This window comes from Carex rostrata, chromosome 28 (assembly GCF_964058835.1).
Source record: "Carex rostrata chromosome 28, lpCarRost1.2, whole genome shotgun sequence".
NCBI lineage: Eukaryota > Viridiplantae > Streptophyta > Magnoliopsida > Poales > Cyperaceae > Carex > Carex rostrata.
Window position 1 is genome coordinate 3,440,336 of NC_135945.1, and position 15,209 is coordinate 3,455,544.

The 15,209-nt window shown below is 32.4% G+C and overlaps 1 protein-coding gene across 2 annotated transcripts; it reads left to right on the forward strand.

Moving 5' to 3' along the window:
- The first annotated feature begins 3,721 nt into the window (after window positions 1–3,721).
- On the forward strand, window positions 3,722–12,833 carry LOC144545865 (B3 domain-containing protein Os12g0592300-like). 2 transcript variants are annotated; one of them, XM_078294434.1, is made up of 3 exons: window positions 3,722–4,156; window positions 11,944–12,185; window positions 12,301–12,833. In XM_078294434.1, the coding sequence occupies exons 1-3, from the start codon at window positions 3,769–3,771 to the stop codon at window positions 12,565–12,567; spliced, it is 897 nt and encodes a 298-aa protein (XP_078150560.1). In that variant the 5' UTR covers window positions 3,722–3,768; the 3' UTR covers window positions 12,568–12,833. The 2 variants fall into 2 exon arrangements, with proteins under 2 accessions (XP_078150560.1, XP_078150559.1); XM_078294433.1 differs by lacking the exons at window positions 11,944–12,185; window positions 12,301–12,833 and adding exons at window positions 4,307–4,548; window positions 4,728–5,130.
- Window positions 12,834–15,209: the final 2,376 nt, after the last annotated feature.

Consider the following 15,209-nt stretch of genomic DNA (forward strand, 5'->3'; position numbering starts at 1 on the left):
GAAACAAGAAGACTTCGAGTCAACACTCCAAAGGAGAGGAGGCAAAATTTTATTCATAGAAATTATTAATTCAAATTTATGAAAATAGAAAGAGTACATCATTTTCAACAAATATAATTCAGAAACATGATCGGTTATGTAATAACCGTTCTTAATACGAAACTATCAAGAACGGCTATTTTCTGAAGAACCGTCCCTAAAAGTCAAGAACGGCTAAAAGTAAATGTCCATTCCTAATATAAAACTATCAGGAATGGTCGTTTATAAACGACTGTTCCTGATACTCATTTTTAAGGTCACCTTTTAACTTTGCCCGTTCTTGATAGATATTAGTATCGTGTTTTTGGTTTGTCCAACCCTGATGTGCCAATACCAAAAATGCATTCTCCACTAGTGCGACACTATAGTGTGCGTTATTGCAGTGCAATATGGGCATAGTGTCTTCTTTTAGCTATTCTGATATAACACGATAAATGCTATTTAAACGTTTGATAAATTAACCCAAAAAAAAAAAAATTGAATTTGCCTTTTTTTATCCCGATTAGATTTTATTTCTTATATATTATTCATTTTTAGTCATTCGAAGGAGCTGCTCTCGCATAAGAAATGAATGGATTCACATCTCATGATTAAAAAAAAAAAAGGATAATTAGTAGTTTACTCATCAAACATTAACCTTTTTTTGTATAGAGGAGGGTTTCAATGCCTCATGTCTTTCATACTTCATCATACCTCATATTTTATAACTTTGTTTTCAAAATCTAAATTATCGATCTGAACCGTTCAACATGATATCTATGCTAAAATATAGTTAGGGATAAAATTTTATAATTTTTGAAAATTTTTACTATTTTTTAAGATGAGTAGAATTTTTTTTTTAACGGTCAAAAAATAATGATTTTATACCTATCTTAAAAAATAGTAAAAAAATAAAAAAAATAAAAAATTTCATCTCCATGCATATTTTAGTATAAATATTACGTTGAGCAGTTCGGATCGACAGATTGGACCCTTCTCTTTTGTGTATTAGTTGATTTCCAAAATTCTGAGGTAAATTTAATTGAGATTAAGTAATTATTTAAGGGGGGAGGTATCAAAATTAATGATATTTTAATGGGCAAATATCCAAATTTAAATTTTGGATGAGGGAATATATATAAAAGAGGAGAGTTCCAATGTCTCATGTATTTCATACCTCATTATACCTCCTCTACACAAAAATGCCCTTCGGTCGTTAATTTGTCCTTGCCAATAGATACCCTCCAACAATTTTTTTTTATTTATAAAAACTAATATAAAATAATATAAACAATTAGAATGACCTTTTCTTTCATTATAAGAAAATACAATTAATTATGAAATCCAGTGTTTATGTCATGCATATTTGGATTCGTGGCCAATTTTGTGGTCAACAGATATGATTCTAAATTGATCCATCAATCCATCTATCTTTTCAGAATTTTACAAAACACTCCATCTCAATATGATTCTTGCATCCACTTTTAACAATTTGTTTCTAATCGCTTTATCACCGAGTTTTAAAGAATGCTTATATAGCCTTGCAGTTACATGAATCTCTTTACATAGGCTTTTTCTGGGATCAAAATTTCAATTATATCAATTTCTTCGGACTTTGCTATAAATTCAGACTCTTCTGTTTATTCATTTATTGGCTGATAGATTCATCAGCGTTTTGGATTAAATCAATCACCAAGTTTTGCATTACATGTCCTCCAGCTTTAAAAAGAGAAAAAAAAAAAGCTAATCATTGCTTTCTACAATTTATTATGTGTGTATAAATACAAATTAATTTATCGATATATACTTAAACAACTGAAAATAAAGGTAAATTTGAGTATACATTTTGTAAAGCAAGATTGTAACGAGTCATAACAAAGTATGTTTATTTTTTTAATGACAAATAATATATATTTATTTAAAATTTTGATTATATGTTAGTTGTATCAATTGTTTCTTTAAATAAAGAGAGAAACGTGGGAACAAATACGTCATTCCATCTGAATAATAAGAATAGAAAAAAGAAAATTCTCATAGAAGTGAGGATGTATATGTGATATGATTAATAAGTTGTGAAATTCTACTATTTTTATGAATTTATAATTAATACGCAAGAATCAGAGACAGTTCGATAGATATCGAATGTTCAATCAGAGTTATTTGCGCATAAAATTAGTTTGATCTGTTGTTCATCAGACCGCTCACTTCCCTAACAGGTGGTAGTAGATACAGACATCTGAAACAATTAAAGTAATTCATATTGTATTTAAAAAATGTTTAAATATAGACAAACATAAAATTAAATTAAATAAATTGATGTTCAATAACAGAAAACGAATTTTATATAAAGTTTAATGACTATTAATAACCCTTTTTTCTATTCTTTTTTCCGGGAAGACCATTAATAACCTAGCCATCAACTGATGCAAAGGGAAACGAAGGGTAAAGATATTAAAAGAGTAGATTTTGCTTCATGCAGCGAACTAAGTCATTTGGGCACTGTTTTCACTATATTGTCGGTGCGCTGCGTAAAGTAAAAATTACTCTGTCATTAATGTCATTACCTTTTTCACTGGAGAGCAATATTTCTCAAACCGGACAAGAGCAATATTTCTCTGTTGCCGCTTTTTTGATATGACATCTGTTACTAGTTTCAGACGGGTGGGTCATACAGAAAGATTTAATTTACTTACGAAGCCCACTTCATATAGTAACTCGCTTCAGGGAAGGTTATGAAAGCTGTGCAACAAAGGAAAAAAAGCTTGCTTTCTTTTTCAACTTCCTAAAAGCAGGGGTACCTACCTGTCATTCTATCAACGCTTGACTTGATTGGAGACAATAAAAGCAGCATTTCAAAAGATGCGTTTCCTCTGAGATATCTCATATTCTGCATGACCAACGTGTCAGCTGTCTATTCGGGGATAGCGGGGGCAATATTATTTCAGCTTTGAGATTCGTGTAGAACGTTTTTCAACGGTTGAAATTTTCCAAAAAGTCATACAAAATATGAGATATCTCAGAGGATGTGAATTCACAGTTGAAACGATGCAGCAGTTTCAAATTTTCAATGTATATGTAGATTTGGAGATTTTCTTGGAGGCGAAGAGATGAAGGGGAAGAACAAGAGAGAGAGAGAGAGAGACTAAGAATGAGTAGCTTTTATGTGGAGATGGATGCTGCTTCAATGCATACAATGGCAAGTTTATACATATTCTTCAAATTTCTACTTTTCTTTCTTAATGCATACAATGACAGTGCTTTTAGATTACTGACAAAGATAGGGGCCTTTCTCTAAATAGTTTTCTTTTAGTCATCAGTTCGTTTGTTTGCTTGTAAAATTACATTTTTGTATTGGTACCATGAACACTTTTTTGCTGATTTCTGAATGAAATCAGTGGGATTTATTCACTATTTCTGAAAAAAGCTTTCTTTCCCCTTGCATTGTTTTGACAGTTTGGATATGGCTCCTTTAGTGTTTTTGTAGTAGACTCAGCAATTCTTTTGCTTGTAAAACTATTTTTTTTTATTGGCACCGCAAACACATTTTTTGCTGAATTCTGAATAAAATCGATGGGATTTACCCACTATTACTGAAAAAAAGTAAGAAATACAATGACAAAGAAATTTGTATCTATCTCCTTGCATTCCATGTTGCAGAATATTCCAAAGAAGTTTGCAAAAATCTTCAATGGTTCAATGAGAGAAATTGTTGAACTTGAAGGTCCAAGCAAAATTACTTGGCATGTGAAAATGATCATGTCATCTAACAACACATTTGCTATGCGATCTGGTTGGAAAGAATTTGTAATTGCTAATCGAATAGATAAGAATGATGTTTTAGTATTTACATACAATGGTAATTCCTCTTTTAAAGTTGCGATCTTTGATCGGAGTGGATGTGAAAAGGCTGCTCCTTTCTTCGCAAAAAAGATGGAGATGGAGATAGAGACACAGTCAGAGGAGTCGAATGACAGTTCGATTCGAGAAAATGTTGCACTTCACAGTGAGGTTAAGAAAGAGATCATATCTTTCTCCTCTGGTAGTAGTGACAGTGATGAATCTTTGTGTGATATTTCATCACGTGCCATTCGAGCTCGCACGATTAGAGAAAGGGTTTGTTGTAAGAGGAAACAAAGAGGTGGGTACATTTTGTTCATATTTGTTATTTTTGAACTTTTTATTCATTTATGCATCAAGGATATTATTTTGTCAATGGATGTGATTCTGATCCTATAATTGCTCTAATTGCTCCTTTTTTTCCCCCTATTTTGAAAATTTCTGGTTACAGAATTTGTACAAGAATCAAGCGAGGGTGATAAAGGAGAGCACGGAACTGTTAGAATAAGAAAAACAAAGGAGAATAGAACTATGAAAGCTTCCCATTTATATATCTTACCCATCAGGACCCGTTTGACAAAAGCTCAAGAGGAAATTGCTAATAGGATGGCCCGAAAAACTCAAAAGGGTAGTGACTTGCTTGTCAAAATCTTGACTCCATCCGAAATTCCTCCAAGGGTGAATTGTGTACTGGTACATAAGCAATTTTTATATTGTCACCGTTACTTAAAATTGCAGTGATGGAAACATAACAAATTACATTAAGGAAGATACAAATATCAATCACATATGCAATCAAGCTAACTATATCTTACTTGTACTATGCATCAATCTTACTTTCTTATTGCACTATGTTACTATTATGTTATCAGAGATTACCAGTTGGTTTTGCGCGCAAAATTCTTGAAAGCGAGGAGAAGAAGATTATTCTGTTACCTGCTGATTTAGATAAGAGAAGCAAGACATGTACTGCGAAGTACATGAAGAATAAAAATTGCAAATACATAGGTCAAGGATGGAACAAATTTGTATGCATAAATGGACTAAAGGAAGGGGATCTTTGCCTTTTTGAACTAAGAAAGCAAGAAAGAGGAGAAATTCTAACCATGGTAGTTCATTTCAATCGGGTGAGTAGTTAAGATATATTTATAGAGGTTTCATTTTGTTTGCAAAGTACACCCTGCTTTTGTTTGCAATTAAATTATTGCTTATTAATTACTTCTGAAGGTAACAGATTGGGTGTAATTTGCAAAGGCCTCAATGCTAAGTATATGCATTGGCAATGCTAGCTCATGTACTATACAAATGTACTGGTAATGCATGTAATTGTGAAAACTAATCAGTTGTAATTGTGTAGTTGACATGTCTTAATTGCTATGTGAAGCTAGTGAATTATTAAGGCAACCAATGGCTAGAAAGATTGTTTACTAGCATTTGTATTATGTTGGGTATTTTACTATTTTAGGCCTAAAAAATTTAAAGCTGAGTCCAGGTCACAGTTATTAGTTTTTTAAAGCAGGAGCTATTTGGTAATAATGAAAGAAAAGGAAAAAATAATTATTGACCTAAAATAAAATCTTTCTTCTCAGTAAAGGATGATTTGTGTCATTATGTGATTTCAAAGCCATTAAATGGCCGGCCATTTTTATTAATAACCCAAAAAAAAAAAGTTTTTTACAAAAGTAACCCCAAAATCTGAGTTTTTTCAAATATAACCAAACCGTCAGGGACACTGGCGGTCCACTTCTATAGCAGACCGCCAGGGACATGGGCGGTCTGCTAGGGACCAGACCGCCAGTGTTTTGGGCGGTCCGCTTTTTTTTTTTTTTTTTTTTTTTAGAGATCTGATTTTTTTATATTTTCATTTGTGAAGTTTTATATTTTTTTTTGCTTAGGGTATTTGCCAAAAAATTAATTAGAATGTTTAAAACATAAACAAAATTTTTATTAAAGAACTGGGAGTTTAAAATTAGAACAATTATAATATTAGTCTGAAATTTTGAAATAGTCAGACCTAATCGAATTTTGAAATTTATATCTTATAACTTAAATTATATATGTATATATATAGTTGTATGTATGTGGAGTTATATACATATATTCTTCTTTTATTAATATCAAACAAGTGGAGGGGCTATTTAGCAAATTTCCAAAATATGCAAATCAAATATTCTTCTTTTATTAATATTCTTCTTTTAGGCGTTTTTGAGGCGATTGCTACATGTATTCATTGTTATATTTCATTTTGATTTGATTTGCCAAAAATAACGGACCATTTCAATTTTGGATAATTTTGGACGATTTTGAGGCGATTGCTACAGGTTTAAGACCGTTTCGATAGAATTGCTTAGTTTTAACACTTGATTAGTTATAATTTGACGAAATAGACACGTTGTAATTTCAGAAGACCGTTTCGATGTAAAGTAAAAAAAACATAAAAACCAATATGAAATATAAAATAAAATTGCAATCACAATAATGCTATAGTCCAAAATACATCATAAAAAAACTGCAATCATTTCAAAATACGTCATAAAAAAACTGCATATTTTGGAAATTTGCTAAATAGCCCCTCCACTTGTTTGATATTAATAAAAGAAGAATATATGTATATAACTCCACATACATACAACTATATATATACATATATAATTTAAGTTATAAGATATAAATTTCAAAATTCGATTAGGTCTGACTGTTTCGAAATTTCAGACTAATATTATAATTGTTCTAATTTTAAACTCCTAGTTCTTTAATAAAAATTTTGTTTATGTTTTAAACATTCTAATTAATTTTTTGGCAAATACCCTAAGCAAAAAAATACTAAAACTTCACAAATGAAAATTTAAAAAAATCAGATCTCTAAAAAAAAAAAAAAAGCGGACCGCCCAGAACACTGGCGGTTTGGTCCCTAGCAGACCGGCCATGTCCCTGGCGGTCTGCTATAGAAGTGGACCGCCAGTATCCCTGGCGGTTTGGTTATATTTGAAAAAACTCAGATTTTGAGGTTACTTTTGTAAAAAACTTTTTTTTTTGGGTTATTAATAAAAATGGCCGTTAAATGGCACAACACCAATTCCTTTTTGTTGGTTTTCTGTGATTTGGGTATTTCCTTTGGTACCATGGCTTAATACATTGGCCTGAACCATTGCCCCTTGGTACAATTATGTACCAGTAATCAAATACTTGTTGGACTTGATTTGTTTTTCTAATAGTATTTGATTTTTCTTGTTAGCTGTGAGGGATTGGAGAAACAAATAGCAACGATATAGTAGAATTGTTAAATGCCAATTAATTAATTGTAGATTAGTTTAAAATATTAACCACAACTTGCCATTATTGGGTGCCTAAACTGGAACAGAGAAAAATTCAAAGGCTGTTTCTATGCACCATCAAATGTACATGTTCTATACAGTGAAAATCAAGCAAGATTTTGAAAGTTCAAACGGGTTAATTTTGTTAGGTATCTACAAACAATTCATCAAATCCAATTATCCCGATCAATCCGATTCGAAACAACGGATTTGAATTAAATTTGATTTTGTATGAATTTTGAAAAAAAAAAAATACACCAAATTAAAATTCAACATGAACCTAGTAAACAAAACCAATACATCGGTGATATTGGAAATAGAAGATGGCCGCATTTTCTTTTTCTTTTCCAAAAGCAAAGATCACCCGGTAGCACTATTTTTTTCTTTCCTTTTTTTTCCGAAAAATCGAATAATATATGATTCTCCAACAGTTAAAATAATTTTTATTTGTACCCTTTCAAAAAAGAAAATCTAAATTATGGGGAATTCCTCTTGTGAAGTTAATATGCAGTTTTATTCTTTGAAGGCCGCAGATTGGTTTGGACTTTTGGGGCTTTTGAGAAGCCACCAAGTCAATATGAAGCTTTCTAAGAATGAGATTACAGATTAGCTTGACAGCGGGGTAAATGTGGAATTCTCACAAAAAATTTGATTTTCTTTTTATTATGGTATAAATAAAATTTTCGGCTTTTGGAACCTACATAATAAACCATCTCAGTATGCACTAATTAAGAGTCCGATCGAAAACCTCTAATAAAGTTAAAATTTTAATTGAACTCTTTTATAATTGATATTATTTCAGCTCTGACGAAAGTCTGATTTAAATCAAAGTTTCACAAATTCAGACTCCATGGGAAATCTTTAAACACGTCTAAGCTTTCTTTGAATTATACAAGTTTGCTTTAAAATTCGTGTCAAATTAAAACAAACGATAAAGATCTCATTCTACACAAGCAATAAGGTACCGCACTAGATCTGAACTCCAAATACAGTAGGTCAATTAAAGAAAATGAGGTAAATTTCGCTAGAGGTCACTCAACTTTGCTCTTTGTCACGAATTAGTTACTCAAGTTTGATTTGTCTCTTGAAAGCCACTGAATTTCGTATTTGTTTTAATTAAGTCATTCCGTCACTTGTACAGCATGTAGAGCATAAACAAAAGCTAGAGGGGAGAAAGGAAGATAAATTCAGTTGAGTGACTTGTTACATGAAGAGAACAGCGACATGTTACATGAAAAATTATAAAAACAGGGCAGCAACAAAACATTTTGACCCACTTCCTCTGAAATTGGTTTAGAGAAAGGTGTAGGTCCGATGCCCATCGGATCTAGTTTGGTTCCGATGAGCAGATATACCGTCTAATTTGCTTCAGGATTTGTGCGCACGAATATTAAAGCAGACGCGAAAGTTCTGACGCGAGTCCTAAAGCCAATCTGACGGTGATTGAACCCGTTGGAACCAAAGTAGGTCCGAGACTCTGTTTCCTTATTTTTGTGTGTTTTTCATTTCATGTAGAACTCTGTGCTTTCTTGTGGAGTCCATAGTGACAAATGAATTATTCGAGTTTGGTTCAGCGATGTCAAAAATATGTAATTCAGTAATAATTCGGATATAATTCAGAAATGATTCTGATTTATCCGAACCAGAGATCTCAGTCCTGAAAGAAAGCACCAAAAAAAATTTTGGGAAAAATTCGGAAATTTTTTGTAAAATTCTCTAATTATTTAGGTTTAATTCGGTCAACCAAATAATTTAGCGTTCGGTTAGACATCACCAAAAGAACAAATTATTTGGATTTAATTCGGATTTAATTCACGAATCTTATGACTATGAGTTCACAATGTTTCACTGATTCTACTTTTCTTTTGACTCGCTACACGGTGAGATTCGAAAGCTAGTCCACCTAGAATCTGGTATTAAGACGGTTCATTTACTCATTTTCAATCATAGAAAATTAAACTATCGTATAGCTATCCATGTTTTCTTTCAATTTGATTAATATTAACCCGCTGCATTAAAATAATACACTGATAACTACATAATATCTTAACATAATATTTAAATTTGAAATGCGAAAAGTTTACTCCTTTCCTTCCGTATAATCCATAAACTGCTCATCTAATTAGTTCAGTGAGTAATTTATCGTTTAGGTAATGGTTTACTTGATTCGGTTTTTTTATACATAATCAAATGTTTCTAAAATGCACCAGATTTTGATGAAAATAACACTGTTATTGGCAACTTATGTTTTGCAAATTATATCGCTTTGTCAGTGAGGTTTGAAGAATGCTTATATAGCCCTGCAGTTACAAGAATCTCTTTAAATATATATTTTTTGGGATCAAAATTTCAATTATATCAATTTCTTCGGACTTTTCTATAAATTCAGCCTCTTCTGTTTATTCATTTATTGGCTGATAGATTCATCAGCTTTTTGAATTAAATCAATCACTAGATATTGCATTAAATGTCCTGCAGCTTTATTTTGTTTGTTTTTTTTTTTTTTTGCTAATCATTGCTTTCTACAATTTAGTATGTATATATGTATGTATAAATACAAATTAATTTATCGATCTATAATTAAACAACTGAAATACTAAATTAAGGTAAAATTGTGGATACATTTTCTAAAGCAAGATTGTAAATTGTCATAAGTCATACCATATTATGCTTATTTTTTTGAATGACAATATATATTTTTTATAAACTCCAAACGAATACGGAGTTCGAAGCATTTTTTAGTTAAAAACATTGCCCAAAAAACAAATCGTCTTAGCAGTGAATCTCACCTGCATACTAAATTATATTTACTGTAGTTTTTTTTTTGTACATTTCACTCAAAAAAAATATTATAGAAAGTTCAAAAATTTTAAAATATATTTTTTCAAAATACTAAAGACTCACATGATAAGTTGTCAGAACATTTTTTTAAGATAATACAAACAAACAAAAATCGTATTACTTTAAAAATTTAATTATACGTGACATCAGTGGTTTATTTTTAAAAATAAAATTATAGAAGTGAGGATGTATATATGATATGATTAATAAGTTACGAAATTTTACTCTTTTATGGTTTTATAATTAATTATTTTTAGCTCACTAAGTCATTTGAGCACTGTTTCGACTATTAACGGTACGCTGCATAAAGAAAATACTGCTCTGTCAGTTAATGTCTTACATTTATCTTTATCACTGGCGACGATAATATTTCCCAAACTTGACAGACAGGAGCAATATTTCTGAGTGCATATCCTCTGAGATTATTCGGGGGTGATGACGTGATGTAGGGTCAGTATTATGTGTGCTTTGAGATTCGTGCAGAACGTATTTAAACTGTTGAGATTTTTCCATCAAGTGACGCAAAGTTTAAGATATCTCAGAGGACAGGAATTCAATATTTCTCTGCTCCATCTTTTTTGACATGACTCCTATTAATAGTTCCAGACGGGTGGGTCCTACAGACAGATTTAAATTACTTTCGGAGCCCACTTCATATAGTAACTCGCTTTAGGAACGTTATAAGAGGATATGCAACAGAGGAACAAAGCTTTCTTTCTTTTTTCATTTTCCTAAAAACAGGGGTACCTCAGAGACCTGTCATTCTATCAACACTTGACTTGATTGGAGACAATAAATGCAGCAGTTCAAATATGCGTGTAAACTTAAAAGGATAAATTGATGAAGGAACTTCTATTGGAGGTGAAGAGACAAGGGGAAGAGAGAAAGAGAGAGAGCATGAAAGGCGGTGGCAAATTGGATCCAAAAATGAGCAACTTTTATGTGGAGATGGATGCTTCCTCAATGAATACAATGGCAAGTTTATACATTATATTTTGTCCCTCAAATTTCTACTTTTCTTTCCTAATGCATACAATGACAGTGTTTTTATATTTTTGTCCCTCAAATTTCTAGTTTTCTTTCAGTCAGCGCAGTTCGTTCTTTGGTAATAATCTCATGTTTTTGCTTTGACCAACAAACTGTTAGATATGGCTCCTTTATTTTGTAGTAGGTTTACTCAGCAATTCGTTGCTTGTGAACTACTTTTTTGTATTGGTACCATGACACTTTTTTGCTGATTTCTGAATGAAATCGGTGGAATTTATTCACTATTTCTGAAAAACAGGAATTTTTATCTCCTTGCATTGCATATTGCAGAATATTCCAATGAAGTTTGCAAAAATCTTCAATGGGTCCATGAGAGAAATTGTTGAACTCGAAGGTCCAAGCGAACTTACTTGGCATGTGAAAATGATCAGGTCGTCTAACAACACTTTTGTTATGCGATCTGGTTGGAAAGAATTTGTAATTGCTAATCGAATAGATAAGAATGATGTTTTAATATTTACATACAAGGGTAATTCCTCTTTTAATGTTGCAATCTTTGATCGGAGTGGATGCGAAAAAGCTGCTCCTTTCTTTGCAAAAAAGTTGGAGACGGAGACAGAGACACAGTCTGAGGAGTCGAACGACAGTTCGATCCGAGAAAATGTTGCACTTCACAGTGAGGTTAAGAAAGAGATCATATCTTTCTCCACTGGTAGTAGTGACAGTGATGAATCCTCTTGTGATATTTCATCACATGCCACTCGAACACACACGATTAGAGAAAGGGTATGTTGTAAGAGAAAACGAAGAGGTAGGTATATTTTATTCATATTCTTTATTTTTGAACTTTGTAATCATTTATACATCAAGGATGTTATTTAATCAAGAAATGTGATTCTGATCCTATTTTTTTTTTTTTCCCTATTCTGTAAATTTCTGGTGACAGAATTTGTACAAGAATCAAGCGACAGTGAAGAAGGAGAGCACGGAACTGTAAGAAAAACAAAGGAGAATAGAACTAAGAAAGCTTCCCGTTTATATATCTTACCCAACAAGACCCATTTGACAAAAGCTCAAGAGGAGATTGCTAACAGGATGGCCCGAAAAACTCACAAGGGTAGTGACTTGTTCGTCAAAATCTTGACTCTAACTGAATCCGATACTCCTCCAAGTAGGAATTGTGTACTGGTATGTAAGCATTTTTTTTCCATGGTCAACCACTTATGTAATCAAGATAACTGTCTTATTGTACTATGCATCAATCTTACTATCTTATTGTACTATGTTACTACTATGTTACCAGAGGTTACCAGTTGGTTTTGCGTGCAAAGTTTTTGAAAGCGAGGAGAAGAAGATTACTCTGGTACCTGCCAATTTAGATAAGAGAAGCAAGACATGTACTGCAACCTACTTGAAGAATAAATGTTGCAAATACATAGGTCAAGGATGGAACAAATTTGTTCGTAGAAATGGACTGAAGCAAGGGGATCTTTGCCTTTTTGAACTAAGAAAGCAAGAAAGAGGAGAAATTCTAACAATGGTAGTTCATTTCAATCGGGGGAGTAGCTAAGATATATTTATAGATGTTTCATTTTGTTTGCAAAGTACACCCTGCTTTTGTTTGCAATTAAATTATTACTTGTTAATTACTTCTAAAGGTAACAGATTGGGTGTAATTTGCTAAGACCTCAACGCTAAGTATATGTATTGGCAACACTAGCTCATGTGTTATATAAATGTGCTGGTAATACATGCTTTTTGTATTAGGTGTGAAAACTAATCAGTTGTAATTGTAAGAGAAACTAGATATGTTTATTGTGTAGTTGACATGTCTTAATTGTTATGTGAAGGTAGTAAATTATTAAGGCCACCAATGGCTACAAAAATTATTTACTAGCATTTGTTAACATAATATATTTATATCTGATAAAATGAAAGGTGCAACTGTATACAGGTGATCCAGGTTGGGCTGGGTATTTTAGGCCTAAAAAACTTAAAGCAAAGCAGGAGCTATTTGGTAATAATCCTTTTTTTTGTTGGGTTTTCCGTGAATTGTTGTCCCAAAAATAAAATCTTTCTTCTCAGTGAAGGACGATTTCTGTGATTTCAAAAGCCTTTAAAGAGCACAACAGACCAATTCCTATTTTTGGGTTTTCTGTGATTTGGGTCTTTACTTTCTAATTGGAGAGCGGAGTAGGTCCCATAGGCATCGGACCTACTTCTGAGTCCAATGAATTCCAACACCGTTCGATTCGTATTAAGATCTACGCACATGAAAATTGAAGCAGACATGTACGGATTTTAAAACGGAGTGCACGCATCTTAATACAGATTGGACGGTGTTTCAGCTTAGAATGATTTCTGATGCGCAACTCCTTACAAAGCCATTATAAGCTAAGAATGATTTCTAATTGATTTATTTCTTTAATTTGTCTTGCTATTTGGTACAATCTTGACTGACTTTTAATTTATTTCTCACTGGTACCAATTGTTATCATGGCTTAATGCATTGTCCTGAACCCTTGGTACAATTCTGTACCAGCAATCAAATACTTGTTGGACCTGATTTGTTTTTCTAATTGTATTTGGTTTTTCTTGTTAGCTGTTCTCTATCTGTTCAAAACACGAGCGGAATGATGTGGGCAGTGATAAATTCTAATGATACATCAAATTCATAAATTGGAGTAACATCAGAATTTAGATCCACTTTGTTACCAATTTTGACGTGCACGTGTTGACACATCTAAACACGCTATGCCTTGTCCGTATAGACGTGTTGTTAGGGTGAAAACGGTATTCGATTCGTATTCGAAAATTTAGATGTAGATGTCCGATATTTGAATATCTGTATGGATAAAGATATTGATATAGTTTTACGTTTTAATTATCCGTATCCAAATAGTAGATATATATATATATCATATATTTAAATATATATTATGAAAAAATTATATTATTCACCATTATAATTAGATAAATATTACGAACTTTAATATTTGTTAATATTTTTTTATATTATTTTAATAAATATCTAATATGATCCGAACTCGTATCTGTATCCAAAAAATGAAAAAGAGAGTCGGATACTCCTACTTGTTGTATATGTTTCTCACACTATACGGCATGTTACGTCACATCACAGCACGTTCTGAGCACGTTTCAATTTCATTAATTTAGTAGGTAGTAGGTATTATCTTCAAAATTTCATTCTAATTTGATTTTCTTGACGCACTCATCAACACATACAAGTAGTCACAGTACAAGATTCATTTAATTATTGGTCAACCAAGAACAATTAACAACTATGAGGGGGGTAAAACAACAGTTGTGTTTTAATTGAACTATTTCATTAAGAGTCCGATCGAAAACCTCTAATAAAGTTAAAATTTTAATTGAACTCTTTTATTAATGTTATTTCAGCTCTGACGAAAAGCCTGATTTAAATCAAAGTTTCACAAATTCAGACTCCATGAGAAATCTTTAACACCTCTAAGCTTTCTTTGAATTATACAAGTTTGCTGTATCTCATTCTACATGTACAGTAGGGTACCGCACTAGATCTGAACTCCAAATGTATTAGGTGAATTTAGAGTGGAAAAAACGTGCCGTGCTATGATCAAAATATTGAGGGGTGATCATAGCATGCGAGTTACGCCGTGACTCGCATGCTATGTTCAAACGTAACTGGTTACGTTTCTCACATTTAACTATTTTTTTTTCATAATTTAAGTTAATTAATTCAAAATTCACCATTTGATTAAGACCTAACGGTTCTAATTACACGTGACTCGCATGATTACGTGCCATGACGTGACCGGATATTTCGCGTGACGTGTCGTACCAATTTTTTCAAAAGCTGGTCATGGCACGGAACACGCAAGTCACAGCACAAAACAGTCACACGTGCCGTACCGTTCCGTGATGGAGCCGGCTCCACCGTGCCATTTTTCCCACTCTAGGTGAATTAAAGAAAATGAAATGAAGAGAACATGGACCTGTTACATGAAAAATTATAAAAACAGTGCAGCAACAAACATTTTGACCCACTTCCTGTCTTCTTTCATAATTACTGTTTTGGTGTGTTTTTAATGAGTGCGCATCCTCTGAGATATCTCAACTTTTGTGTGACCGACGTGTCCGGTGCTTATTCGGGGCTGATGTGGGGGATCAGTATTATGTGTGCTTTGAGATTAGCGCAGAACATATTTAAAC